Source organism: Calypte anna, chromosome 7 (assembly GCF_003957555.1).
Source record: "Calypte anna isolate BGI_N300 chromosome 7, bCalAnn1_v1.p, whole genome shotgun sequence".
In the NCBI taxonomy this organism is placed as follows: Eukaryota; Metazoa; Chordata; class Aves; order Apodiformes; family Trochilidae; genus Calypte; species Calypte anna.
The window spans coordinates 29,264,313-29,289,780 of NC_044253.1; the positions used below are offsets into that span (position 1 = coordinate 29,264,313).

Consider the following 25,468-nt stretch of genomic DNA (forward strand, 5'->3'; position numbering starts at 1 on the left):
TCAGAAATAAACCCAGGCAGCTCCGGGCAGCAGGGCTGGGGCATAAGTGGCGTTAAATCACCGGGGGACAGGGGCGTGGCGCACAGGATATCCCCGGGGGTGCTGCCGAGCCAGTACGGCGGAATGGGGGCCCAGCAGCCCAGAGGTGACAGTAGATGGGCAGGGAGCTCAGCCCAGCTGGGAGGAGCCGGAGACGAGGGGGATGTCCCGCCGTGTGGGCTGGGTGTGCAGGACACAGAAGCGATATTTGCGGGGCGGGTGGGTGGGGACTGTTCCCTGTCTCAAACACAAGTCTAGGCTGCCGGCGGTGGCCGAGCTCTTCCTTTTCCTCTGCCTCCTCCTCCCCTTCCTTCTGCTCGCTGCACTGTGGGGCTTGTAGTCCCTCCGCCTCCCCGCACGTGGGTCACGACTACATTTCCCGAGGGTCCCCGCATCCTCCTGCTCCTCCTCCAGCTTTTGCTGCGGATCCGGCTCCGGCAGCTGCGGGGTCCTGGGGAGTCCCGGGCCCCCCAGCTGCGCCCAAGCGGGCGCGGCCCCCCGGCCCCATGCCCACCGCCGCCCCCCAGGTACGGCCCGGGCTGCGGGGTTGCGGGGGTGCCCTCGGTTCTGGGGTGCCTGGGGTCTCTGGAATGCCGGGGGGTGGGGAGTGTCCCCGTGCCTCGGAGTGAGCTTCTGCCGCGCAGCAACCCCCGCATCATCTTCCTCTACCACGTGCACCCCAACCCCCCCCCCAGCACCTGAAGGAGTGCTGGGTGTGGGGGGAGGCAGAGAAGTCTCCGCACGGTTGGCGAGGGTGTATTTTGGGGGGGCTTCCCCTGTTTTGGGGAAGGTGCCCTGGGGGCTCCCCTTCCTGCGCACCCCTATTCCCTGCCTGCTCGGTGGCTCCCCACAAAACGCCTCGTGCTTTGGTGGTGTCACTGCTGTGTCAGTGACACATGGCTGGGGGGAGAGCATCCCCCCCAATGTCCCCGGGACTGTCCCCTCCACACTGTGGTGGTTGTGGCCCCGTGGGTGGCTTGGCCCTCCACATCTCCCGTGGTGGCCGTGGATTGACAACGGTATCGAGTGACCTCAAACCCTCGTCAAGGTCACACTGTGGTAACCTGGGGATAGCCAGGTTCACACGGTGATAACCGCCTGCGCTTTGCTCCTTCCTGGCCTGCACCAGACTGGGAGCATCCTATGGGGACACACGTGCTAGGAGTTAGGAACTGGTGGCCCCAGGACGATGGGGAATGACCCCATCCCTCAGGTCTATGGCAGATGGTTTCCCGTGGGCCAGAGATGAGCAGTTTCAGCTATCCCAGATGGGACATGAAAGAAAACGGGGAGCATCTGCTTCCCAAGTGGGTTTGGAGCAGAAGGTGGAAAACAGCCCGTGGGGGTCCTAGGACACACGTTGGGTGCTGCTGAAGGTGACAGTCACTCACATCTATCTACAGACTGGCTGGGGGACAAGTGGGCAATGGGGCATAGTCCAGGCAGCTGGGGCTGGCAGAGGCCCCGTGCAGGTACACGTGGCGTGATGCTGGGGCAGGCATTCGGGGGGGGTTGGAAGGGGTGGGGGGGGCTTACCCTCTGCTCCTTGCTCCTTGCCCATCCCGTCACAGCAGAGGGGGGGGCTGCAGTGCTCCATCCACTGCCCAGGCTGGTGCTGGCCCTGGCTAGGACACACGTATTTTGGAGATACTTTGGTGCCAAAATTCTGTGGGGATGCCACTGGACTGGTGAGTCCTCAGTGGGGTGAATGGGCACCCTCCTTTCCATTGCTCTTGAGGGGTGAGCCGCCCAGTCTTGCCACGTGGGATGGCAGCAGGGGGAGGGAGTGGCACAGACTGGGACTGTGGACTTACTTTTTTAATGACCATGATTAGTTGTTCTGCAATTAGCTGGATAATCAGGTTTCTAGACCTTGTTCCCAGGGCATGGATTGGTTTAGGTAGATTTTTATGACTCAAAAAGCACTGTTGGTGACTTGTTGTGGGAGTGGAAGACTCCTGGACCAGGCCTTCTCTCTTCCATTCCTTCATCCTGTGACCAGTAATCAGGCCTCCCTGGCGCTGCCAGCTTTCCTGCAGCCAAATCTGAGGATTTGAGCATTTAATCCCCCTCCAGCCCATGAACCTGGTGGTATTTTGCATTCTCCCTAAGCTGGGCGATGCTGCCTGTGCATCATGTCCCACCAGGGCAGAGCTGAGGGGCAGTTGCTTGCCTGGAGCTGGGCTAAAGTCCTGCCAACTGCCCAGCTAATGTATAACACAGGTGGCCCCCCCGTGCCTGGTGTGCACATTAACTCTCCCTGGCTGCCATCTCCCTCCCCAGCAGAGTGGAGGGCCTGCATCCCTCTGTCATGGGTCTGTGGGGGAGAGGCTGGGCAGGGAGAAAAGCTTCGTTTCAGGGAGGGGATTGAAACCCCACTGGCTCTTCAAAGGGGGGGAAAATGAAGGACGCCCTGCTGCAGAGCCAGGTGCTTCATTTATCCAGTTTTTTTTTACACGGAGTTTACAAATACTGCCCCAAAAGGCCCTCCCCACCCCCCAGCGCTTTTGCACAGCGAGACGCACGGCTGCTTTCCTTCTTGTGAGAACATCTCCTGGGGAGAAGGTAGTGGTATTTATTTGCCTTGCGATTATGGAGGAATTTGAGCCCGTGCCAAATACTGCTTTTTCCCCAGAAACTGCAGGGACGTGGCTTTTGATGCATCATAGAGTGGCTGTGGCCAGCGAGGGGCTGCCTGGCCCTGCAAAGCCTGTCTAGGAGACGGTCCCCAGGATAACACCACAGTCCTGCTGCAGAGCCGGCGGAGCCATGCCCAAGGATGAGGATGTCAAAAAAGCAACATCAGAGGCAACACCAGACCAGCGCTGGAAACTACAGGTCTTTTACCTCTGCTTCTACGGCTTCATGACACAGATCCGGCCAGGGGAAAGCTTCATCACCCCCTATCTCCTGGGGCCTGAGAAGAAGTTCACGCAGGCAGAGGTGAGCCACAGGCAGCCTGTGTTCCTCTGCCAGTGTCCCATTTTGGCCATGGTCACCACTCTGGGTCTGGGTGGACCCTCTTCACCATCCTGGGGTATGGAGGAATGTGGTCATATGTGGCTGTTTTGGGGTGGGGGCAGAAGGTGGTGTGTGTCCAGCCAACGGCATGTCCCTGCCCTGTGGGGCTGTGAGGTTGCTCTGTCCCCTCTGTCCCGTGCTCAGCTTTCCCTAGTGTAAGAGCTCATATGTGGGCTGGAAATTGGTTGGAGAGGGGGGGGGGCGTGATGGCTGACCCCTGTCCCCCTGGTGGGATGGTAGGGGGATGCTGGGTTGGGAGGAGCTCTATCCCATCCCACTGGAGAGACTGTCTCACGCTGGTCCAATGCACAGTGGGGGGGTATAGGGCTGGGCACTGCCAGGCTGCTCACAGCAATGGGTTAGATGAGGAGGGGCCACATGCTGTCCCGCAACCAAGGGGATGCTGGCTCCAGTCCCGGCTGGCTGCCATGTCCGTGGGAACACTGTGTTCCCAGCACAGGAGGGAGCCGAGGCTCAGCCAGGCCCCCAGCTGAGTGCAGCACGGGTCACATTCCTCCACAAAGAGGTGCTGCCACGGGGGTCAGCAGCTGGTGTCCACCAAACCACACTCCCTCAAGCTGGGAGCATCCCTCGGAGACATGTCCAGTTCTCAGCCCCTCCTTGTACGCATGGCAGGTGACCAACGTGATCACACCAGTGCTGACCTACTCCTACATGGCTGTGCTGGTGCCCATCTTCCTTCTGACGGACTACCTGCGCTACAAACCAGTGCTGGTGCTGCAGAGCCTGAGCCATATCTCCATCTGGTTGCTGCTGGTGTTTGGCACCTCCATCCTGGCCATGCAGCTGATGGAGTTCTTCTACGGTGTCACCATGGCCGCCCGCATTGCCTACTCCTCCTACATCTTCTCCCTTGTCACCCCATCCCGCTACCAGCGCATGGCCAGCTACTCCCGCTCTGCTGTCCTCCTGGGAGTCTTCACCAGCTCGGTTCTGGGCCAGCTCTGTGTCACCTTGGGCAGTGTCCCCTTCCTCACCCTCAACTACGTCTCGTTGGGCTTTGTCACCTTTGGCCTCCTCCTCACCCTCTTCCTCGAGCGGCCTCGGCGCAGCCTCTTCTTTAACCGGTCTGAGGGAGCTGGCGGTGAGGCTGTGCCCACCGAGCTGGACAAGATGGCTGGAGGGGACAGTGGTGGGGGGCCACGGGGCTGGCAGGACGCAGTGCTGTGCCGTATGCTGCGGGAGGTGGGAGCGTTGGCCCGGCAACCCCAGCTCCGGCTCTGGTCCTTGTGGTGGGTCTTCAACTCAGCTGGTTACTACCTGATGCTCTACTACGTGCAGATCCTCTGGAACGAGATCTACCCCACTACAGACAACCGCCGGGTGTACAACGGAGGGGTGGATGCTGCCTCCACGCTGCTGGGTATGCTTACCTGGGCTGGGGACACCAGGAACTGGGGGGGATGCCCCCATACCAGTGCGTCCTTTGGGAACAGTGGTCCTTTCGGCATTTTGGGGGATGCAGGGGTGGTTTGGCAGTGGTGATGAGGTAGGTGAGCATCACCAGATGAGTGGAGCATCACTAAGCTGAGGGACACCAGGTGGTCCCATGCTGGTGAGGTGCTCATAGCATCAATCATTCCCTCCCCAGGGGCTGTCGCCTCCTTTGCTGCTGGCTACGTGAAGATTCGCTGGACCCTGTGGTCAGAGCTGGTGATTGGGATGGTGACAGCTTTCCAGGCAGGGCTGCTTCTGCTTATGAATACCACAAGCAACATCTGGGTGTGCTATGCTGCCTACGTCCTCTTCCGTGGTTCCTACCAGTTCCTGGTGCCCATCGCCATGTGCGTGGTAGCCCTGGGGACCCGCTCCGACCCTGGCAGCTGGGCTAGCACTGGGTGCTCACTGGTCTCCCCCTCTTTACCAGTTTCCAGATTGCTACCTCCCTCTCCAAAGAGCTCTGTGCTCTTATATTTGGGGTCAACACCTTCTTCTCCACTGTGCTGAAGACCATCATCACCATCATTGTGGCTGACAAGAGGGGCTTGGGTTTGTCCATACATCCTCAGGTAGGGATGGGGAGCACCTAGGATGGAGGTGGTCCCCTAATGGTGTAGGGTGAAGCGGGGGGAGGGGATGCATGCATCACTCTCTTCCTACCTCTTGCAGTTTTACATCTATTTTGGCTACTTCACGCTGCTGGCAGTGGTCTACCTGCTGGCAGCTGTTGGCGTGGGCATTCGGCACAGCCGGATCCGCAAGCAGCCAGCAGAGCTGGCCCTGGCTAAGGAGCCGTGCCAGCTCCCTGCCGAGGGGCCAGTGCAGGAGAAGAGCCCAGAGGCAGGCACCGGGCGAACCTGAGTGCCACCACTGCCACCACCCTGACCGAGTCTCAGCTCCATAAGTGTCACCATCACCGTGCTCTTGATCTCCTATCTCACCAGCAGTCCTCAGCACCAGCCTGTTGAGGACACACCCCTTGGGAACCGCTTTGTGCTCCATGGGGTCAAGGGCTGTGCCCCCTCCCCTTCCCCAGCAGAGCAGGGGCAGGATGCCCACGGCTGCCACCGCTGGGTACCATGCAGGGACAAAGATGGGGTCCGGGTGCTCTCCCAGCCACTGACTCCGTCATCACTGCATGAAACCAGGCTACAAGAGGATAACGTTTCTTTATTCAGTGCCTTTAGAAAAAAATGGTTTATAGGACACAATCAACAAAAAAAAAATAAAGATCCACAGGCTTTAAATTGCATTAATTACACAAAATACAGTAGACTGTAAGAAATAAGAGACCGTGTGACTCGCACAGCTTTTATGGTAATAATTTCCATACAATAATAAAAAGCTCGTAACAAATTTTTCTTTTTTTCTGTTTTGTTGGGTTGTTTTGTTATTTATTTTTTTTTAGCACCTTGGATTTGCCCACACCAATTCCAACCAGCTTTGCTGTGCCTCGGCCCTTAGGGCACAGCAAAGGTGGCACAGGGAGGGGACACACGATGGTGGTGCCTGCCCTTGGTACCACGCATGCTCAACATGCACACGCTTGTAAACATATGCCAAGGGCACCCCATTGCCCTGGTCCCCACGCTGACCAGGGTGGTAGGCATAGAAGAGTGGCACAAAGGTGTGCAGAAGGGATGGGGGGGGAACACCAGACCTCCCCCTCCTCCGAGGCTTTTGAGCTGCTGCCTGGGGGAGGATTTGGAGGCGGTGATTATGATGAATGACTGGTTGGGATAGACCTTACCTGGGGAGGACGGAGGTGCCATCCCCAGCACTGCCATGGGACGGTCTCTTGCTCGGGTGGGATGCTGGGGTTTCAGCTGGAGAAGCCCCTGTGGCCCCAGCAACAGGGATTTAGGTCCAGTCCCTGACCTCCCGATGAGGACAGTGCAGGGCTGGAGGAAGGCAGAGCATGCCCCACCCTCCAGAAGCTTTCTGGGAGAGGGCACACCAGTGCTGAAATCACCCTGCTGAGCATCCTCCTGCCCACCCAACCCAGAAAACAGCATCCGAGCAGTCAAGTGATTAAATATTAGGGGTTAGAAGAGGAGTGGAGGAGGAGGAGGAAAGAGGAAGGCAGCCAGCCCCCCCTCCCCGACTGCCCTGCCCCAGGTGGGATGCCAGCCCCTGACACCCCAGGGCAGGGACCACCAGGGCAATTCATACACTCTTTGGCTTCAGGTCTTCGGGCAGAGAAACGACCCTGCAGGGAGAGGGCAGGTGATGGAGATGCTGAGGACCACGGAGGTACCAGGGTGCAGGCTGGCCTGACCCTCCCTGGGGAGGCATGGGGGGCTACACCCAGGAGATGGGGATGAGGAGGGGAGTGGTGTGGGGTGTCACTTTTTGGCGGCAGTCATGAAGCTGTTCTCGATGCAGAGGACAATGAAGGCATGCTGGCAGCTGCTGGCCACCTGCTCCAGCAGCTTGCCAGTGCCCAGCGAGGAAGACTGGCCCATGGCAGCCCGCTCCTCTGTCCTCCATGTCTCGCAGTAGCTCTCAGGCAAGCGCCGGCCCTTGGCATCTGAGCCGTGCCAGATGCTCTTCTGTGGCCTTCAAAGGAGGAAGGTGGGAGGGGGGGGCTGCCACTGCCCACCCCCCCATCACCATGATCTGGACCCCATCTCCCCTTGATCCCCACCACTCACCAGTTCGCATCCCGCAGGACATCCCGGCCGTCGAAGGAGAGGAGGCGGGCGCCAGCTCGCAGCGGGGCCCCACTGCCCGTGAAAAGGGCTTCCCAGTTACTGAAGAGCACTTCATCCTGGAGGTGGGGTGGGAAAATAGGGGGGAGAGGGTTAAAAGAACAGGGGAATGGGGGCAGTCAGTCCTGCCTGCACCCCCACAGCATCAGAAATATCCCCAGGAGGGGATGCTCTGTGGTCACTGGCATGCAGATGGGTGGGGGTTTGGGGAAGCTCCTTATCCCTAGGAGCTCCTGGGGTGTCAGGAAGGGGACACTCAGACAGACACACATACCCGGAGGTTGACGATGGGCACGGTGGCACGGTCGGCCCTGCGGACAATGCTGTAGAGGTCCTGCAGGCGGGAGGAGAGGAAAGCACGGAAGGTGCCGGCCAGCCCCACCTGCCGGGCTTGCTGGAAGCACTGGAAATCGGCGCCCCGGATGCCACGCATCCCACCACTCAGTGGGGCATTCAGGGCCACCAGGTGAAGCTGCCAAGAGGGAACAAGAAGGCTTGAGGGACACGGCTCTGGCTACCACCCTCACCTCCCTTCAGCCAGCAGACTGCACTCACGGCAGGCTGGAAGTCCTGGTGCACGTGGGCAGCCACAGGGGCTGGGTCTGGCCGGCGGTGGATGTAGTAGCTGTTGAGAAGCTCGTGCTGGTGGTGGAGCAGGGGTTGCTCAGGCAGGCGTTGCTGGTTAGCCACCACCTCGTCCCCACGCCAGGGTCGGGCAGTGGGTGGGGGACCGTGGTTGCGGAGGGGGTGCAGGGGTCCATGAGGTTGAGGCCCAGCATAGTGCACACTGGGGGGCTTATCGTACACCTCATTGTCCTGGGGAGGGAGAGAGATACAGGCTGAGGGTTGGTGCTACCCCAGGCAGGGATGGAGGTGGTTGGAGATGGTGACAGGGATGGAGATGGGGACTTGAATGAAGATGGAGACAGAGATGGAGATGGGGACAGAGATGGGGACAGGGAGGGGGGCAGGGAGGGGGGCGGGGACGGAGATGGGGACGGGCATGGAGACGGGGACGGGCACGGGGATGGGGACGGAGACAGGGATGGGGACAGGGACAGCTGGGCATGGGGATGGTTGGAGATGGGGACAGGAGATAAGGATGGGCACGGGCAAAAGGACACTCACCAGAGCTGAGCTGGGGATCAGGTTATGCTCCTCCAGCTGCAAGGACATGGCACATCAGATCCCAGCAACCCCCTTCTCCTCTTCCTCATGCAAGGGTTGAGGGGAGACACCCGAGCATCCCCAGAAGTTGCCACTAAAATCCCAGGGTGATGCCACCTGCAACTCAAGTTGGGCTGTCCTCCCTCCTGTCCCCCCCACTCACCAGAACCCTTCGGAAGCCCCCCCGCAGGCGGATGTAGAGCTCTTGCCGGTCGGTGAGGAAGATGAGGGCACCCTCGGGTAGGTCGTGCGCGGCGCTCAGCATGGCCTGGTAGGTGGGCAGGGCACGAAGCTGCGGGGACACCCGGCAGGGGTTCAGCGTTCAGCCAGCCAGCCCATAGGTGACACACATACACACCCTGCCCAAAGTCCCAACTCACCCCTAAGGATGTCCCACTTGTGCCTGGTGGTCCGGGGGGTCCTGGTGGCCCGGGAGGGCCAGGGATGCTGATAGCTGGGCAGAAGAAGGGGGAGATAGAGAGAGCTGCAGCATGGGGCACGGGGGAGGTGCAGTGGTGGGGTGGAGGGATGTGGGGATTTCAGGGAGAGATGTGGGGGACACAGGTACTCACCTGGTCTGTGAGGACCTGGGAAGGAGGGTGGACCGGGGGGCCCAGGAGGCCCGGGGGGTCCCTGTCGCCCCTCATATCCGATACCAGGCGGCCCCTGAGGTCCGGGAGGCCCAGGTGGCCCAACGATACTGTCCCCCTTGGGACCCTAGGCAGGGAGAGAGAGCATCCTTGGAGCAAAGCACCCAGCCATGTCCCCCCTCCACCACCACCCCTGTGCTGTGGGGTACTCACCGGCAGCCCAGGGTAGCCCTGGGGCCCCGGAGGCCCCGGCATCCCGGTGACACTGGGACCGTAGAGCGGTGTGCTGCCCGGCTCACCCTTCTCACCCTTGGGACCTGGGTCCCCCTTGCCACCCTGTGGGATGGCAGGGTTTCAGAGGGTGAGGCCAGGGACCCCCCTGGTACCCCAAACTGTGCTGGGTGCCATCCCTCTGAGTGAGACACAGGGGGTGGGCAAAGGGCTTACCCGCAGGTTGGCACCGAAGTGACTCGGGTCATAGGAGAAGTGGCCTGTGGAGAGGGAGATGAGAGGAGGGGAGGGGAGAGGAGGGGAGAGGAGGGGAGAGGAGGGGAGGGGAGGGGAAGGGAGAGGAGGGGAGAGGAGGGGAGAGGAGGGGAGAGGAGGGGAGAGGAGGGGAGAGGAGGGGAGAGGAGGGGAGAGGAGGGGAGAGGAGGGGAGAGGAGGGGAGAGGAGAGCTGTGGTGGGCACAGACCACCCCCTGCCCCTGGGGAGAGGTCACCCACCTGGGGGTCCTGGTGGTCCAACATCACCTTTCTCTCCCTTTTGTCCTGGAAACTGGGGAAAACCTGTGGGAAGCAGCCAAGAGATGCCAGGTCAGCACTGCAGCATCGCAGCCCCAGCTTTAAAGGGAAAGGGGGTACCTCCCCACTCTGTGAACATCTCCCCCCTTGAGGGGGCTGCAGAAAGACACCCCCTTACCAGGAAAAGCTGACAGTGCAGGATGGCTGGAGTCACTGAAGGCCTGCAGGGATGCAAAGGAAGTGGCTGCAGAGCCAGCAGCACCCTTGTGGACCCTCACCTGGGTGAGGGCAGCCCCATGTGGCAGCCCTGGTGGCCATGATGCCACCAGAGTGTCCCCTAATCCCTTCCATCTGGGTGGGGGGGTACTGGGGGGACCTAGTTCCCCCCAGCTCCCCCTCACATGTAAGTGACCATGGTGTTACTCACATTGCTGTTGTCGTAGACTATGCCGCCAGGTGGTCCGGGGGGGCCTGGGGGACCTGGGGGTCCCGGGGGACCCTGCAGGGGGGGAGAACATGTGTCAGGGTCCTGCAAAGCTGGGGTGGGGACACACAACACAGTGGGACCATGGGGAGCACTTGGTCCCTGGGAGAGGGAGGTGTGCACCATTTGCCAAAGGGATACAGGTTCTCCAGGAGCCCCTCAGTGTGTGTCGCCCCCTCTGCTGGGTCAGTAGCCCTGGGGGGACACAGCAGCACTCACCCGCAAGGCCAGCAGGCTGCTGACATCTGCAGGGTCACCCTTCTCACCCTTCAGTCCATTCATGCCTGGACGTCCCTGCGGGTCAGCGGTGCCGATGAGCCTCATCCCCATCTCCCCACCAGCTCCAGGGTGACAGCCCAGCATCACCTCTGGCACCACCCCCCACCCCTCAGCACCACAGGGACATGATGGGGTTTGGGGTGTGAAAGGGGTGGGGGGGATGCAGCAGAGGAGGTGATGGTTGAAGGGACAAACAAACCGGGAGCGGGTCTTACGGGTCTGCCCGGAAAGCCGATCTCTCCCTTCATCCCTGCTCGTCCTTGGGGACCCTGGAAGGGCGAGAAGATGAGGAAGGGGGTGGTTAGAGGGGGACACCCCTACTCTGCCTCTGCCTGGATCAGCCCTGTCTCTTTCCATGGGATACGATGGTGACAGTGACTTACCGAGGGTCCCGTTGGTCCCCGCAGCCCTGGCTCCCCCTGCAGACAAGAGAAGGAAAAGCCATCACCACCAGGACCACCCACCCAGTGCCCCTTCCATAGGGACACGCCCTCTGTTGCCACAGCACACCCACCTTTTCTCCTTTCACCATCGCAGTGACCACAGTCCCATCGGGGCTGATAATGACACCAGGCTCCCCCTTCTCCCCCTGGAAGAGAGAAGGAGGCACAAGGGAAGATGGAGGGACCAGGCTCCCTCCCACCATGGGGCTGGCATCCCCTACCAGGACACAGGCAAGGTGAAGGACCAGGAGTGTGAGCACCCCATGCAGCAGAGGTATCCCAGAGGAGTTACCTTCAACCCTGGGGCCCCCTGGGGACCTGATGATCCCCGGTCTCCTTTTGGTCCCACTGGGCCCTGCAGGGATAAACACAGAGCCAGTGAAATAGACATCACAGAATGGGTTGAAAGGGGCCTTAAAGCTCATCTAGTTCCACCCCTCTACCCGGGACAGCGTCTCCTTCCACTAGACCAGGTTTCTCCAAGCCCCATCCAATTTGGCCTTCAATACTTCAGGGGAGGGGGCCCCAAACCACCAGACCCTACAGGTTTCAGCCCTGACCCATCAGCCCTCCCAAACCCCCCCTTCATCACCACCACCATGGCATTGCTGTAACAAAGTATGGCAGAATGGCAAGAACAGGCTCCATCAAAGAGTACCCAGAGCTTTCACCAGGGCCAGCCCTGTGGTCTCCAGCCCTGCCACCAACTTACCGGGAAGCCAGCGTGACCTGGTCTGCCCTGTGGAGAGAAACAGAGATGCTTGTAAGAGCAAACTCAAACTCCCTCTTTCCAAGAAACCAAGTGCTCTCACAGTACTGACAAGGGTTGGGCACAGATGGCACAGGGGCACCTACCTCTGGACCGGGCAAAGCCACCAAAGACTTCTAGAAAAAAGATAAAACAGGATTTTCACCCTGATCTTTGCTCTGTTGAAGTCAGAAATCCAGCAGACATCTGCCTCAATCCCTCTTCACAGACCCCTTCCCTGCCCCTGAATTTTAGCTCCCCCAGCTGCACTGGAGCCAGGAAACATCACTCACATCTTCACTGGAGACAGCAATGACCTGCCCAGGGGGACCAGGTGGACCAGGGGGGCCTGGCAGCCCCACTCCATCTTGACCTCGCTCACCCTGGAAGACACAAGCTATCAGCCTCAGGGCCACCACTGGCTGGTCCTCATCCCCAGCCTGGTGGCACCTACCTTCTCACCAGGGCTGCCTCTGTCACCTTTGGGTCCCTGGAAGGAGAAGCACACAGGGGTGAGCATCCCACTTGGCATCACTCATGGCCAGACCCTGGTTCTCAAACAAACCTTCCCTGCAGGGTCCCCCAGCCACCCCCTCCCAGGCCACCCAGTGTGGGCACTCCAGCATGCAGTGACTTTGGTCCCAGAGTGAGGGAACAATCATGGCACCAGGGGAATGTTGGATTTTGGCTGCTGAGTATGGAACTACTGCAAGTGGTCTTGGAGCACCCAGGAGTGCCCTGTTTGGAGTAAGGGAGGGAATTTGGGTAAGGGGGGCTTGATGCTCCTACCTGTGGTCCAGGGAAGCCCTCCAGGCCAGGGCGGCCATCCACACCAGGAACACCAGCATCCCCCTGCCAGGACGGGTGGGAAAGGGTGAGATGCAGGAGGGAGCATCCCCCCAACAGCCCCATGCTGGAGAGTTCAGGGGTCCTGCTCAGTGCCCTGCAAACCTCAGAGGTTGGCACCCAGCCCATTCCAATCTCCCAGAGCTCCTACCTTTGGTCCTAGCATGCCAGGTTGCCCGGGGATGCCAACCTCCCCCTGCAAGGAAAGAAGTGTCAGAGCAGGAGCATCTCTGCAGGCTGCCCAGGAGCATCCTGCATAGATGGAACCAGCAAAACGGGGGGAAGAGGTTGAATGAGCTCCTCACCTTCATTCCCGGCAGTCCTGGCACCCCCTGCAAGCAACAAGAAGGTAGCCATAAGAGTGGGGTGATAGCAGGGCACACAATGGCAAGGAATGCCCTGGGGAGCCCAGGATGGAGGGGAGGGAAGGGCAGGAGCAGAGCTACCTGTGGTCCTTCAGGTCCACGTGGTCCAGGGGAGCTGGCAGAGAAGGGCAGCCCCGAGCCCTCCATGTCACCCTGGGAAGTGGGAGAAGAAGGGGCTGAGCCATGTTTGTCCTCACTCCAGCCCATCCCACCTTCCAGCCCCTGTCACTGAGGTGAGAGCACTTACAAATCCAGCCTCATAGCCTGGCCCTGGTGGTCCTGGGGGGCCGGGAGGGCCTGGTGGCCCTCGGGGTCCCATGGGTCCTGGAAGGCCAGCTAACCCTGTTTCTCCTGGGGGTCCTGTTGGTCCCATTTCTCCTTTGCTGCCCTGCAAAGGGGACAAGAAAAAAAAACCAAAAAATTACAAGAAAAAGAAAAGGAAAAAAAAAAGGGGGGAGGGGAATGAGGTGGCAATGTCCCTGGTCCCTGCCTGAAGCCTGAAAAGTGGGAAACAGCTCATCCCCTCTGGCACACACTCTGGCACAGATGCTCCCCTGTCTCTGGGGCAGAGGGGCTTTGCGGGAAGTGGCACTGCCCAGCTCAGGCATCCTCTGTCCTAGCTGTCCTTGGACAGCCCCAACTCCCCATGCAATATCCACATTTGCCACCAGAGGCTCATCTAGAACCATAAACGTGATTATTTTTTGCTGGTTTTGCATGTTCCACACTCCCCGAGCTGTGGCACTGCTCTGCTCTGGAAAGAACCGAAATATTAGCACCTCCCTCCTAGCTCCAGGACTAAGACATGGGCACCCCCACTCGTGGCATTGCCTCCAAGCTACCATTGATAAGGGACTCCCACCCTCCACCCCAAAAAACCCACCACAGACACAGTACCTTGGGTCCTGGTGCACCAGGGAGGCCAAGGTCTCCCACATCACCCTGGGGAGGAAAAGAAGGTGTGAAGAAACTGCCTTGCTCCAGGAGCAGATTGATGCTCTCTAGGCCAGGGATGGAGGGAGCTGAGACCTCCCAGAGATGTGTCAGGGGACCAAAGGGGCAGCTGCTGCAGCCCACCATGGGGATGCCAGCTGCCCCATGGGGGACCCGTGACATACTCCCAGATGACCACGGACACTCACCCGCTCTCCTTTGGGTCCTGGCTGCCCCACTGTCCCATCTCTTCCAGGAGGACCCTGAGGACAATGCAAGAGACCCTGGAGCTGACTCCAGCACAGGGAAACCCCGAGGGGCTGATGGGCACTGAGCCCACCACCCCGAGGGGCTGATGGGCACTGAGCCCACCACCACTGGAAGCTGTTACAGCCCCAGCACCTGTGGTGGCCCTGGGATGGGTCCCCATGTCATCCCAAACACCTACCACTGGCCCCGGGGGCCCATTGGGCCCGTCCTTGCCTGGCGGCCCTGGTGGTCCCAGAAGGTCTGTGTGGTTCATCCCAAATCGTCCCGGTTCCCCTGGCAAACCAGGAACGCCAGGTGGCCCTGGAGGACCAGGTGGCCCCCGTGGACCCTAGAAGAGTAGGAGGGGATGACAGCTGAGCATGTCCCCTGGTTCCCTGCTGGTGAGGGGGGATCTGCACTCACCCGCAGGCTCTCAGAGTCTCCACCAAAGCCAGAGCCCTCCATGTCAATGAAGGTCTATGAGAGAAGCACGAGTGCAATGTCAGGGACACACGGACAGGGTTGGGATGCTCAGTGGCACAGAAATATTCCCCAGGAGCTGGCAGCAGCATCCTGCTCCTCCCTGCTCCCCTCCCTCCCACAAAGCCTTGTATCCCAGGGGGCACCCACCAACTTGTCATGCTTGGATGAGGGTCCTGGTGGTCCAGGGGGACCAGGTGGTCCAGGGGGTCCCCTTGGCCCCACACCTGGCTCACCCTGGAACAGAGGAGAGAGGGTGGGTTGGGAGTGCAGCCCAGCTGACAGCAGGAGGAAGGAGGGGGCAGCAACATGTGCTGTTCCCCAACCCTGCCACTGGCACTCACCTTCTCCCCCTTCTGCCCAGGCTCTCCTGGTGTCCCAGGGAATCCCTGGGGCCCCATATCACCCTGCAAAGGAGGGTAGGGGATCAGCAGGTGGCAAGACAAGGGGGCAGCAGGCATCCATCACCCCACCACCCCACCTCACCCCACTTACAGGTTTGCCATCCTCGCCGGGATCACCCTGGGGGTGGCAGAGAGGTAAAGGTCAGCATGGGGGCAGGAGTGGGGGACAGGGGATCCCTAAGGAGTGGGAAGCTTGACTCACAGGCTCTCCATCCCTGCCGGGGTCTCCATCTTTCCCTGGTGGCCCCGGGGGCCCAGTGACCTGCTCCACCACCGAGCCATCAGCATGCCGCAAGAGGGTCCCTGGGAGGCCAGGGTCACCTGGCTCCCCTTTCTGGCCTTTGGAGCCAGGGTAGCCAAAGCCAGCACTGCCCTGGGGGGGGAAGCAGGGATGGGTAGTATGCCCACAGGGGCTGCAGCTCAGGTGGCTTTGCCCCAGCTCCTCTGGTGATGCTCACCTTAACACCCAGTTCTCCTTTCTCCCCCTGTGGGACAGAAACAAAGAGGAGCAGGTGTCAAATGCGGACACATTGGTGGCACCTTCAAGCCCCTGGGATTCCCACACTCACCCACCTTTTCACCCTTGACACTGCCTGTCCCTGTGATGCTGCCTGTCCCTGAGTCCCCTTTCAGGCCAGGCTCACCCTTCTCCCCCTTTTCACCTTTGGGGCCAGTGCCTGCAGGAAGGGAAAAGGGACCTGGTTGTGCTCAGGGACATCCAGCCTTCCCAGTGTATCCTAGGACAGGCCAGCATGGTGAGGAAGGGGATGCTGGAATTACCTCCCATGGAGACCTGCAGTGTCCCCTCTGCTCTGGTCCTCTCAGCTTGCTGTGGAGAACCTCCACTGCTCTTTGGGCCTCCCCCTGCTGCCACGGGGGGAGAGGTGACCGGGACAGCATCCACCAGCCCAGGGACACCCTGTGCCAACAATGAGGAGACACCCTGGCACCATTCACTTCCTGGTGCCTTCTCAAAAGGGACAGGCACCGGGATCCCACTGAGCATCTTAGGGACCTCAGCCAGGGGCTGAGGGGCACCCAGCCCTCCTCATCCCTAAAATCTTGGTGTCCTACAACATCCCATGAATGCCAACTCACCACGCCTTTCCCTGGGGGTACATGGACCCCTTCAGTCCCACTGCCGAAGTCTCCCGAGACCTGTGTTTGCCGGGGAGAAGGGGCAAGAGGTGAGCTGGGGGCAGGGGACAGCAGCCCCTACAGCCCCCTGCCTCAGCCAGGCCACCAGCACTCACCTCTGGGTCATCCTCCTCCTCCTCACACTGACGCTCAGCTGCCCGCGGGTCCCCTCGCAGCTTCAAATCAGCAATCACCCCCTGGAAGGAAACCACAGGCTGCCACGGATGGACGGTGCCATGGGTGGACACGTGTCACGGATGGGCATGTGCCACAGGCAGACGTGAGTCAAGGGTGGATGTGTGCCAAGGACAGAATTGTAGCACATATAGAATTATAGAATTGCTAAGGTTGGAAAAGACATCTAAGATCATCCAGCCCAACCTGCAGCCTAACAACACCACGCCAACTAAACTATGCCCTGAAGTGCCACATCCACACGTTTTTTGAACACCTTCAGGAATGGTGACTCCACCATTGTCCTGGGTAGCCTGTTCCAATGTCTGATCATCTAATATCCAATCTAAGGATGGTATTATGACATGACCTGCCATATACCCAGGGTTCCCGAGTGCCCCATGTCCATCAGGCTCATTTTCCTGGCATGGAGACTGATTTCCATCCAAGCATCCCTGTCAGCACAGAGGTCCCAACCTTGCCACTGCCAGCGTGGCTCAGTGAGACACAGGAAAAGCCCTGTGTTGGCTCCAGCACTGGCAGGGCTGAAAAGAGGTGGTGGCTGCAATCAGCCCATCCAGACAGCAACATTTTGGCCATGCTCTTCATTCCCAGTCCCCAGAATGCTCCCCAGACACAGATGGCCTCTCCTCCCCAAGGCTGGTCGCAGTCCACCACTGTAGCTCCAGCTTTGTATTGCTTAGGCTAATCTGCACTTCCTTACCACTGATTTGGGTTTTGCAAGCACTATGCATATCCAATCCACTTCTTTATCCAATAAACTGACCCAAAATCCTTCTTAAGGATGCCTTCTCCAGACAAAGCCCCATAGCAGCTACCTGCACTTCCCAGGAAATAAGTATTCCTGTATTGTCTAGGGAAGTTGTGTGGCTAAAAGGATCCCCTGGCAAGTCGAGTCACCTGGAGCATTTCAGAGCCCAATCCAGGTCCTTTCTGCTGTGATGGGACATGGGACAGGATGCTGCAGGGATTGGATGCTGAGCATCCCTCTGATCCCGGTGGGGAGGTGCTGGAAACCATGCTGGGGAGTGAGCTTGGAGAGGGCAGATACCTCCCACCGTGAGTCTATCTTCCTGGTAAGACACCTAAAATAATATTTGGGCTCGCTTGAAAGCACAGTGCCCCACATCCAGGAAAGGGAGCTGCACTCCAGAAACACAAGGGGTTTAAGAAAACAAGAATCAAGGGCACTAGCAGTTCAGCCAGCCTGGCTAGGACATTATAATTTGAATATATTATTATTATATATTATGCCGACTAGGGTATACTATAAATACATGGTATTTATGAGATGATAAATATAATACACTATAAAAATATTGTGTTTATATATAATATAGAGAGAGATATAAATCCTTTCCCTATGCAAATGCCTCCCAGGTGGCTTGTGACCTCCATCACCTGCTCACTCTGGTGGCCATCCAGAGACATCCTCCTCTCCACTGAGCACCAGCAGCAAGCTCAGGCTTTAATAAGTGCAACATTCCAGCCCAGCCTTCCTGGCCCTGGGACCTTCCTGCCTCTGAGGCTTGCCAGAGGCATGAGAAACAATCCAGTTCCAGCCCTGACCCAAGGCATCCCCACAAGGGATGGTTTTAAGGGCCCTTTTGCCCAGTACCATGGGTCTTGCCATGCATCCAGCAGCAACCCAACCCTCCTGCCTACCCCCAGCTGAGACCCCATTCACAGTAATTCCCTTGGGACCTGCTCTTCCAGGAGCTTCTGTGCGACCTGCAGGTTTTGACCCTCCAGCTTTCATGCCATTGACACAAAAAAATCTGGGAGAAGCCCAGATGCCAGCCGAGATCCCACCACCAGCCTTCCAGCTGCCCGCAAACAGCTCATCTTGCGGCTTGACCCAGGGCCAGGTTTTAATCGGCTCGATGCCCCTGTTAGTTCCAAAGAAAGCCAGAAAGGGCTGCTCAGTGGTGGGAACACCACGAGGAAGTCAGATGCCAAGGAGACATCCAACCCCACGCCCCTCACTCCTCTCTCATCCAGCCTCTTTCTCTCCATGGCCATCTATTCCCTCTGGGAAAACTGGGGGCGGGTGGTGGGATCAGGTGGTTGGCAAGCTGAGGAACATCACCTGCTAGAAAGGCAGAAAATCCTTTCCTCTGCTCTGGGCTGCTGCTTTGCCCTCCAAATGGTGCCTCCAAATGGTGCCAAAGCCTTTCCAGCTGGGGAGAGGTGTTGCTCCACAGCCATGACTTGGTGCTCCCAGCAATTCAAGAGCAAAAAATGGCCCTTCAAGAGCAAAAAGTTGCTCTTGAGACCTCAACAGCCCAGCACAAATCCCAGTGCAAACCGGTCCCTAGCCCATCAATCATTAATCCCTTCCTGGGGGAGCTTTCCCTGCCTGAAGCCATTCAACTGGGACTGCAGTACTGCTGCTCATTAGGCAAGATGATGTTTAAGCTCAGAAAAGTGCTTTGCAAAACTCCCTGGGAACAGCATCGCTCCCCTCAGCAGAGCCTCTGTTTCTGGGCAAATCACACTCAAGCCAGGAGAAAACTGATGGTGCAATCCTCAGCTTTCTTCTCCTCAAGCACAGCATTTCCATGTCAGCTGCACATTTTCCTCACACGTTCCATAATCCTTATCTAGAACATGTCACACTCAAATCATGGGCTGAGCTATCACCTTCTCTCCTTGCTCTCCAAAGTCTTCCTGCAGATACTGCCCAGCTTCAGCCAACAAAGATATGCTCCACCCTAAGCATTTTTTCCAGCTACAAGAGATATTTTCCAGGCAAACCAGCTCCTCTACCAATGGAGTTGTGTATTTTTAACAATGGGAAGATTGGAAGAGACTCTGAGAGTTTGCTGGAAAAGGTACAGGAAACAGTGACTGCTGTTGCACAACCCCATCTGCTCCTGTCAGCCCACTTTGAGAACTTTGCTTTAGTGAGAACTTGGCACAAGTTGCCCACAGAAGTTGTGACTTCCCCATCCCAGCAAGTGTTCAAGACCAGGTTGGATGGGGTATGGAGCAACCTCGTCTGGTGGGAGATGTCCCTTCCTGTGGCAGGGGCATTGAAACATGATCTTTACAGTACCTTCTAAAGCAAACTGTTCTATGAATCTGTGATTCTAAAATACTAGCATTGGTAGCATCTCAAGCCACCTTTTCCCCTTCCTCATGTGTCTCTTTCTGCAGGGACACACACAGAGTATGCCCACTGGTTTGCCTTCTCAGCAAAGAGGTTGGTTCAACAAGCACAGGATGGTGTCACATCCCTCCAAGCCTCACTCAGGCTTCCTGAGGATACTCCTGGGGGAAACCTGAGGCCTTACCTGGTATTTATCTGGGTCGGCCCCTCCAGCCTGAGCAACAAAGAGCCCAGAGCCCTCTTGCAGCTCCATCTCGTCCGGGGAGCGCTCGAATCTGACTCGCTCGTGCTCCTCACAGTCCAGGTAGAGCACGACTTCATCCTCCTCCACGCTGATGGCAAAGCGTGTCCACTGGTTGAGCAAGGTGGGCACGGTGAAGGTGGCTGCTGCGTATGAGCTCGGGGAGCCTGGCTCTGTGTAGTAGAAGATGATCCTCTGCTTGCCCGCCCGCAGCTCCGAGAGCTTGACACCCACATAGATGATGCTCTGAGAGGAGTCCGTGACAGCAAAGAGCACCCCGGCCCGGGGGGTGGTGGGCTGGATGTGGAACAGGAGGGAAAAGTCCCGGTAGAAAGGGCTTGGCAGGTGGTACCGGGCCACCTGGCCTGTGTTGGCATTGGGGCCGAAGACATAGCCAGGGTTGTTGTCAGGGCCATAAATCTTGAGGATCTCCTCTGGCGGGGGGTCTCCAATCAGCTCCAGCAGGCTGACCTCAGTGCTCAGGTTCTCTGCAAGAGGAAGAGAAAGGGGACAGTCACAACTGGCCTGCCGAAGATGGTTCCTCTCAGCAAGGCACTCTGGGGACACACCACGGGCTATGCCTCCCTGAATGCTGCTCTTCAGTAGCTCCCTCTGCTCACCATCCCCAGTGCTCTAGATTTTCCTTCAGGCTGAGGGTTGGCCAAGGCAGCAGTACTCCTTGAGCTGCTCCCAGATGTGCTTCCCAAAATGAAAACCATTCCCTGCTCCTGGGCCTCCAACGGCAGCTGGGACATCCTTAAGATGGGATAAACCCAAAAGGTTTTTACCCACGGCAGCAACATGCCCATGCAGGCAGTGGGGGATACTGCTGGAGCACCAGGATGCTCAACAACCACAGAGCCGTGGGGAAGTGTGTTCCATCTGTACCCTGTGCTCTGGGGTCACGGTGACCCCTCATGTCATCCTGGGACAAGCTCACAGGGTCACCCCAGCTGGGACTAAATCAGAACCATCCCCTCGCAACACCCTGGGAACAGGACTTGAGCTGATGCACCCCATCAGCTTCCCAGATGATCTCAATTTAGAGCTCATCCCTTTTCCTCACTCCTTTGTCTCCAGGCGCAGGGGGAAGTTCTGCTGGGACGGTCTCTCCTACCCAACACAGCTGAACATCTGGCCGAGGCGAGCTGGCTCTCTGTAAGCCAGCTCCTGTTGTTTTGGCAGCAGGCACATCCTCATCGCCCACACACCGGGCGCTGGATTCCTCCTCTCCTATGTCAACTGCTCGGGGCTGGTGCCAACTCGGCGGGTGCTTTTTAACCCTGTGATTCCCGTGAGTGAGGAAACCCAACCACCCAGTTCCAAAACAGCGGAGGGCTTCACACCAAGAGCAGATGCTCACTGCTGATTTTGGCCCCATCCTAAGCTCAGCAGAAGCTGAGATAATCCAATGTCCCCAATTCCATCCCTGAGCTGAGCATCCATTTCAGCTGAGCAATGGTGGGAGGAATCAGAGGTGAGCCAGCCTGGGATCTCCATCCTGCTCTAAAGCCAGGCATTGTCCTGCAGAGCTCTTTAAAAATTAAAATAAATAAATAGGAAAAAAGAAAAAAAGGAAAAAAAAAAAATCAGCTCAGCCTGGACATGTCTCTTGGAATAGTGGGAGGAGATGAAAACCAGGGTGACGCTTCCAAAGTCTGGGGGTACTCGTGTGTGTGGAACACCTCCATCCTCCCCCCACTGCTGAACCCCAGTGCCAGCCCCGTAACAGGACCCAGGCAGAGGAGATGTTAGACATGCCACCCATTAGAGTTTGGGGTAAGTTTTCTCTCTGCCAACCCCCAGACCCATTGCTTCCCTCCTGAGCCTGCTGCTCTGAACCAACTCAATGCCACCCTGCTCCCAGTCTCTCCCAAGTCTGGCACCCCAAAACTGAGCACCCAGCTGGGAGGGAACTTCCAACCCACTCTTGCACTAGCCCTAACCCTGTCATCTGCCCTGCACTGGGACTGGGCAGATGGGGCATCTCCATCCAACTCAGAGGGCAAGGACTCAGGGCTGGAGAGCCCCTCTGCCTCTCCAGCTGCAGGAACTGCTGAATCCTGGAGTCCATCACCTTTTCACATCTAGGTGTGTGCAGTCCTACACAAATGAGGGGGTGAGTGAGCAGGGCTCCCTCAGACCTTCAGCAGGGTCCAGCCTGGGACCCACCCTTAGAATAACAGAATCATTCAGGTTGGAAAAGAACTCTGACATCATCAAGTCCAACCAGCAACCCAACACCACCATGCCAACTAAACCATGTCCTGAAGTGCCACATCTCCACATTTTTTGAACCCCTTCAGGGATGATGACTCCACTACTTCCCTGGTCAGCCTGTGCCAGAGCCTGACAACTCTTTCAGTTGAAGATATTGTTCCTTTGAGACACCCCATGCTCAGGCAGCCCACGAGCTCACTCCAAGATGCCCCATCCCCCGCCATGCCAGCCACCCTGCAGCACATGGATGTGACCAAGCTGACTGTGAACACCAGGATGCAGGGATGGAGCTTATCTCAGGCTGGAGGCAGCCAAATCCACAGCAGCTTTAAGGGAAGAGGAAACCAGAGCTTCCTCCTGGGGGGCTGCATGGGTGTAAAAAACAGCGATGTAGTTTCTGCAGCCAGACATGGCATTGTCTGCCCTCAGGGGCCTGGGGGGACAGAAGACAACATGAAAGAGGCTTTTGTCAGCAATGCAATTTTCAAACACACTCCCCTTTGCAGTTCAGCAGGCTCTGGGATCATCCCTCCTCTCCAAACATGCCACTCACCCCTGAGTCTGGGGTGGGAGCTGGATGCCGGCTCTTCCCAAAACAGATGGGGACACATCTTTTCCCTGTGCAACCCACAAGGCAAAGTAGAGACCAGGGCTGAAAAGCCAGACGGGGCCCGAGAAGCAGGGGAGGGTAAGGGGAGACCCCCTCAAATAGTTGATCCCCTGACAAATGCCAAAAGCCCTGCTCAACCCCAAACCCTTAGGCCATACCTGATTATTCCAAAGGGCACTCAGAGCCCTGGCACTGCACTCTCTCCTCCCTGCTGCAAACTGGCAGCACCCACCATGGAACACAGAGAGCCAGAGATGGCCGACAGGATGGGTGCTGGCACAAGATGGCTGAGGGGATGGCAACTCAGACATTTGCTCGTTGCCATCGGAGAGGCTCTAAGCCACCTTCCTGCTCTGCCATGACATTCCTGGCTGGCTCAAGCCAGAAAGGTCATCATCCTGGCTGGGATGCAGGGGACTGCCTCGGCACACAGAAACATCTCAAGGCACTCTATGGGGTGCACACACCATGACCCTGGTGTCTCATCCCCTGCCCCAGGGTCAACAGGCAAACAGAGCTGCTTTGATGCTGAGGGGACCCTGTGTGCAAGCCTTGTCTGTCTGTCTGTTCATCCCATTCCAGTGGGAACACAGTCCCATTCAGGGGGCTCAAAGCTGGAGGGAGCAGCAAGCTCCCGCTCCTGCTTTCATCCCAAACTCTGTTCTTGCTCTGACACCCTGACATGCATTTTCTCCAGCTCTCCTCCCACTGCTGCTGAAGAGACAAGTCTCAGCCCCCAGCAGACACGCTAAAGTGTCACAACCACCTAACAACAAAGCCAGAGGTGAAGTCACCTCTCCTGCCTGCCAAGCTAGGGGGTGGTCAAACATTACCCATCAAGTAAAACATTAACCCCAAGGCAAAGGGCTGCTCCAGGAGAGAGGAGAGTGCAGGCAGGGCTGCAGGTCACGATGAAGCCTCTTCACCACCATGGCCCCAGATGCTGCTGTGGTTGGGTGGCCTTGGTCCTTCTCTCATCCCCACGGGGAGCTGCCAGCCCTGCTGCCATGATGCACACCCCAACGTTCACTGCAGCACCTGCAAATCACCCTGAATGCCAGCACCATGTGCCTGATGAGCAGCTCTTGTCCTGGCCACTGGGACATTGTCTTTTAACCTGGCCACTGTGTTTCAGCAGGGGTGAAACAGCCCAAGGAGGGGATGCTGGTGCTCAGCCTTGTGGAGGGAGCAAAAACCCACCGGTGGTCCCTGTTTGAACAAGCCAAGCTGGAAGGGAAGAGATTTTGGACCCAGCAGCATCCCATGGGGACGAAGCAGCAGCATCCCCCAGCACCCAAAAACCTGAGGGAGTTTGGGGAGAGGAGACACACACAAACACGTGGACATTGCCCCAGTCACATTACCTGCAGAAGCATTAATAAAGACACAAGAAAACCCTTCATCCTCCTTGGGGAGAGCATCACAAGGCAGAGGCAGGCGCCCGCCAGCCAAGTGCATCCAACAGAGGTCTCGGACAGCCTCACAGAAGCCCTGGCACGGGGGGGGAGTTATGGGGACAGAGGCACTACACCCGGGGAGCAGCAGCAAGCAGAGGAACCACTCCACGTAGCGATGGCACCGCGATGCAAGCAGCCCCTCCCACTCATGCAAAGCCGCCCAAATTTCCCCCTCACTGTCGTGGCGGAGGTAATTGGGGAATCTGAAATGGTCGGTGCCCAGCAGGCTGCAGAAGGGCAGGTGGGTCGGGATGGGCAGGCACTGGCCAGCCGGTGGCATCAGTCCAGGAAAGAAGGATGCAAGCCCCGCGCTGCTGCTACCGTAGAGTCGCGTAGTGGCGGTTAGTAAATCAAACTCCAGAGGACCAGAGTTACGGGCAAGAGGAGGATCCACACCGTTAGCCACCCTCCTGTTAGGCAAAGGAAGGCTTGGGGTCCTGTTTGTGCCGGCCAGGGCCAGGCCCCGGTGGCGGGTGCTGTGCCATAGGTTCGGTGGGGTGGGCGATGCTCCAGGGTGGTTTCGGGGAGGTTGTGCCGTGGGATCCCCAAGTGGTACCGCCTGCTTGTGGGTGTTGTCACCTGGTGAGAAAGGAAAAGGGGCACTACCTGGCCGGGGACCTGCTGGTCTCTGCAAGGACACCTGTGTCGCCATGGCTATGGTGGTCCCTGTCCCCAGAAGCTGCAGGTCCTCAGTGGTCTCCTTCCCCAGGAGCTGCGGGTCCTCAGTGGTCACCATCCCCAGGAGCTGGGGGTCTTCAGTGGTCCGTGTCCCCAGGAGCTGCAGGTCTTCAGTGGTCATCATCCCCAGGAGCTGGGGGTCCTCAGTGGTCCATGTCCCCGGGAGCTGCAGATCCTCAGTGGTAACCACCCCCAGGAGCTGGGGGTCCTTGATGGTCCCTGAGCCCAGGAGCTGAGGTTCCTCAGTGGTCCCTGACCCCAAGAGCTGGGAGTCCTCAGTGGTCCCTGACCCTGGGAGCTCTAAGTTCTTGGTGATCCCTGTCCCCAGGAGCTGTGTGTCTTTGGTGGAGCTGCTGTTGGAATCTTGGCCAGGGGCAGGTGACGTGCTGCGGGGAGGAGAGATGCTTGGCTGTGCCATGCTCTTCACCAGCCTGGTGGCATCGCTGTCCCACTGGATGGTGGTGGCATTGCTGTCCCACTGGATGGTATTTTCAGCCACCGTGTCCTCACCCACCGGTGCTGCTGTGCCAGGATCCGGCTCCTGGAGCTGTGGGGTGGTGATGTCCCCCACCACCTCATCACCCCATGCTCCTGGGGATGGGCTGGGAGCAGCTGCTGTCCCCTCACTCAGTGCTGCTGGGCTTCCCGTACTCTTCTCACTGCCCCAAATCCAGTCCAGGAGCTGCGGTTCAGAGGAGGAGAAGCAAGAAGCCAGGAGGAGCAGAAGCTCCAAGTGAGGTGGAGCCATTAAGAAGGGGAAAACAAGCCCTGCCGCTTTGGAGACTGAAACGGAGAGGCCGGAGGAAGGAAAAGAGGGAAGAGGCAGGAGTTTTGCCCCGGCCAGGCTCCCGGAGG

General features: G+C 58.4%; 2 protein-coding genes across 4 annotated transcripts; one reads left to right on the forward strand and one right to left on the reverse strand.

Moving 5' to 3' along the window:
* The first annotated feature begins 445 nt into the window (after positions 1 to 445).
* Positions 446 to 5,877, forward strand: SLC19A1 (solute carrier family 19 member 1). 3 transcript variants are annotated; one of them, XM_030453936.1, is made up of 6 exons: positions 446 to 566; positions 2,675 to 2,982; positions 3,697 to 4,444; positions 4,673 to 4,865; positions 4,949 to 5,090; positions 5,191 to 5,877. In XM_030453936.1, exons 2-6 carry the CDS (start codon positions 2,809 to 2,811, stop codon positions 5,380 to 5,382), a joined length of 1,449 nt encoding a protein of 482 aa, XP_030309796.1. In that variant the 5' UTR covers positions 446 to 566; positions 2,675 to 2,808; the 3' UTR covers positions 5,383 to 5,877. The 3 variants fall into 3 exon arrangements, with proteins under 3 accessions (XP_030309796.1, XP_030309798.1, XP_030309797.1); XM_030453938.1 differs by lacking the exon at positions 446 to 566 and adding an exon at positions 1,703 to 1,727; XM_030453937.1 differs by lacking the exon at positions 446 to 566 and adding an exon at positions 2,519 to 2,604.
* Positions 5,656 to 25,468, reverse strand: COL18A1 (collagen type XVIII alpha 1 chain). Its single transcript, XM_030453935.1, has 42 exons — positions 23,843 to 25,468; positions 19,592 to 20,136; positions 16,217 to 16,297; positions 16,062 to 16,121; positions 15,744 to 15,882; positions 15,537 to 15,640; positions 15,422 to 15,448; positions 15,166 to 15,336; positions 15,055 to 15,081; positions 14,904 to 14,966; positions 14,710 to 14,796; positions 14,503 to 14,556; positions 14,279 to 14,428; positions 14,040 to 14,093; positions 13,795 to 13,839; positions 13,145 to 13,285; positions 12,979 to 13,050; positions 12,838 to 12,864; positions 12,684 to 12,728; positions 12,476 to 12,538; positions 12,141 to 12,176; positions 11,980 to 12,069; positions 11,794 to 11,823; positions 11,651 to 11,677; positions 11,231 to 11,293; positions 11,010 to 11,084; positions 10,879 to 10,914; positions 10,711 to 10,764; positions 10,436 to 10,510; positions 10,160 to 10,231; positions 9,911 to 9,953; positions 9,715 to 9,777; positions 9,437 to 9,480; positions 9,203 to 9,325; positions 8,972 to 9,116; positions 8,780 to 8,853; positions 8,563 to 8,691; positions 8,361 to 8,396; positions 7,788 to 8,048; positions 7,507 to 7,704; positions 7,176 to 7,291; positions 5,656 to 7,080 (listed from the first exon to the last, which is right to left on the reverse strand). The coding sequence occupies exons 1-42, from the start codon at positions 25,359 to 25,361 to the stop codon at positions 6,867 to 6,869; spliced, it is 5,478 nt and encodes a 1,825-aa protein (XP_030309795.1). The 5' UTR covers positions 25,362 to 25,468; the 3' UTR covers positions 5,656 to 6,866.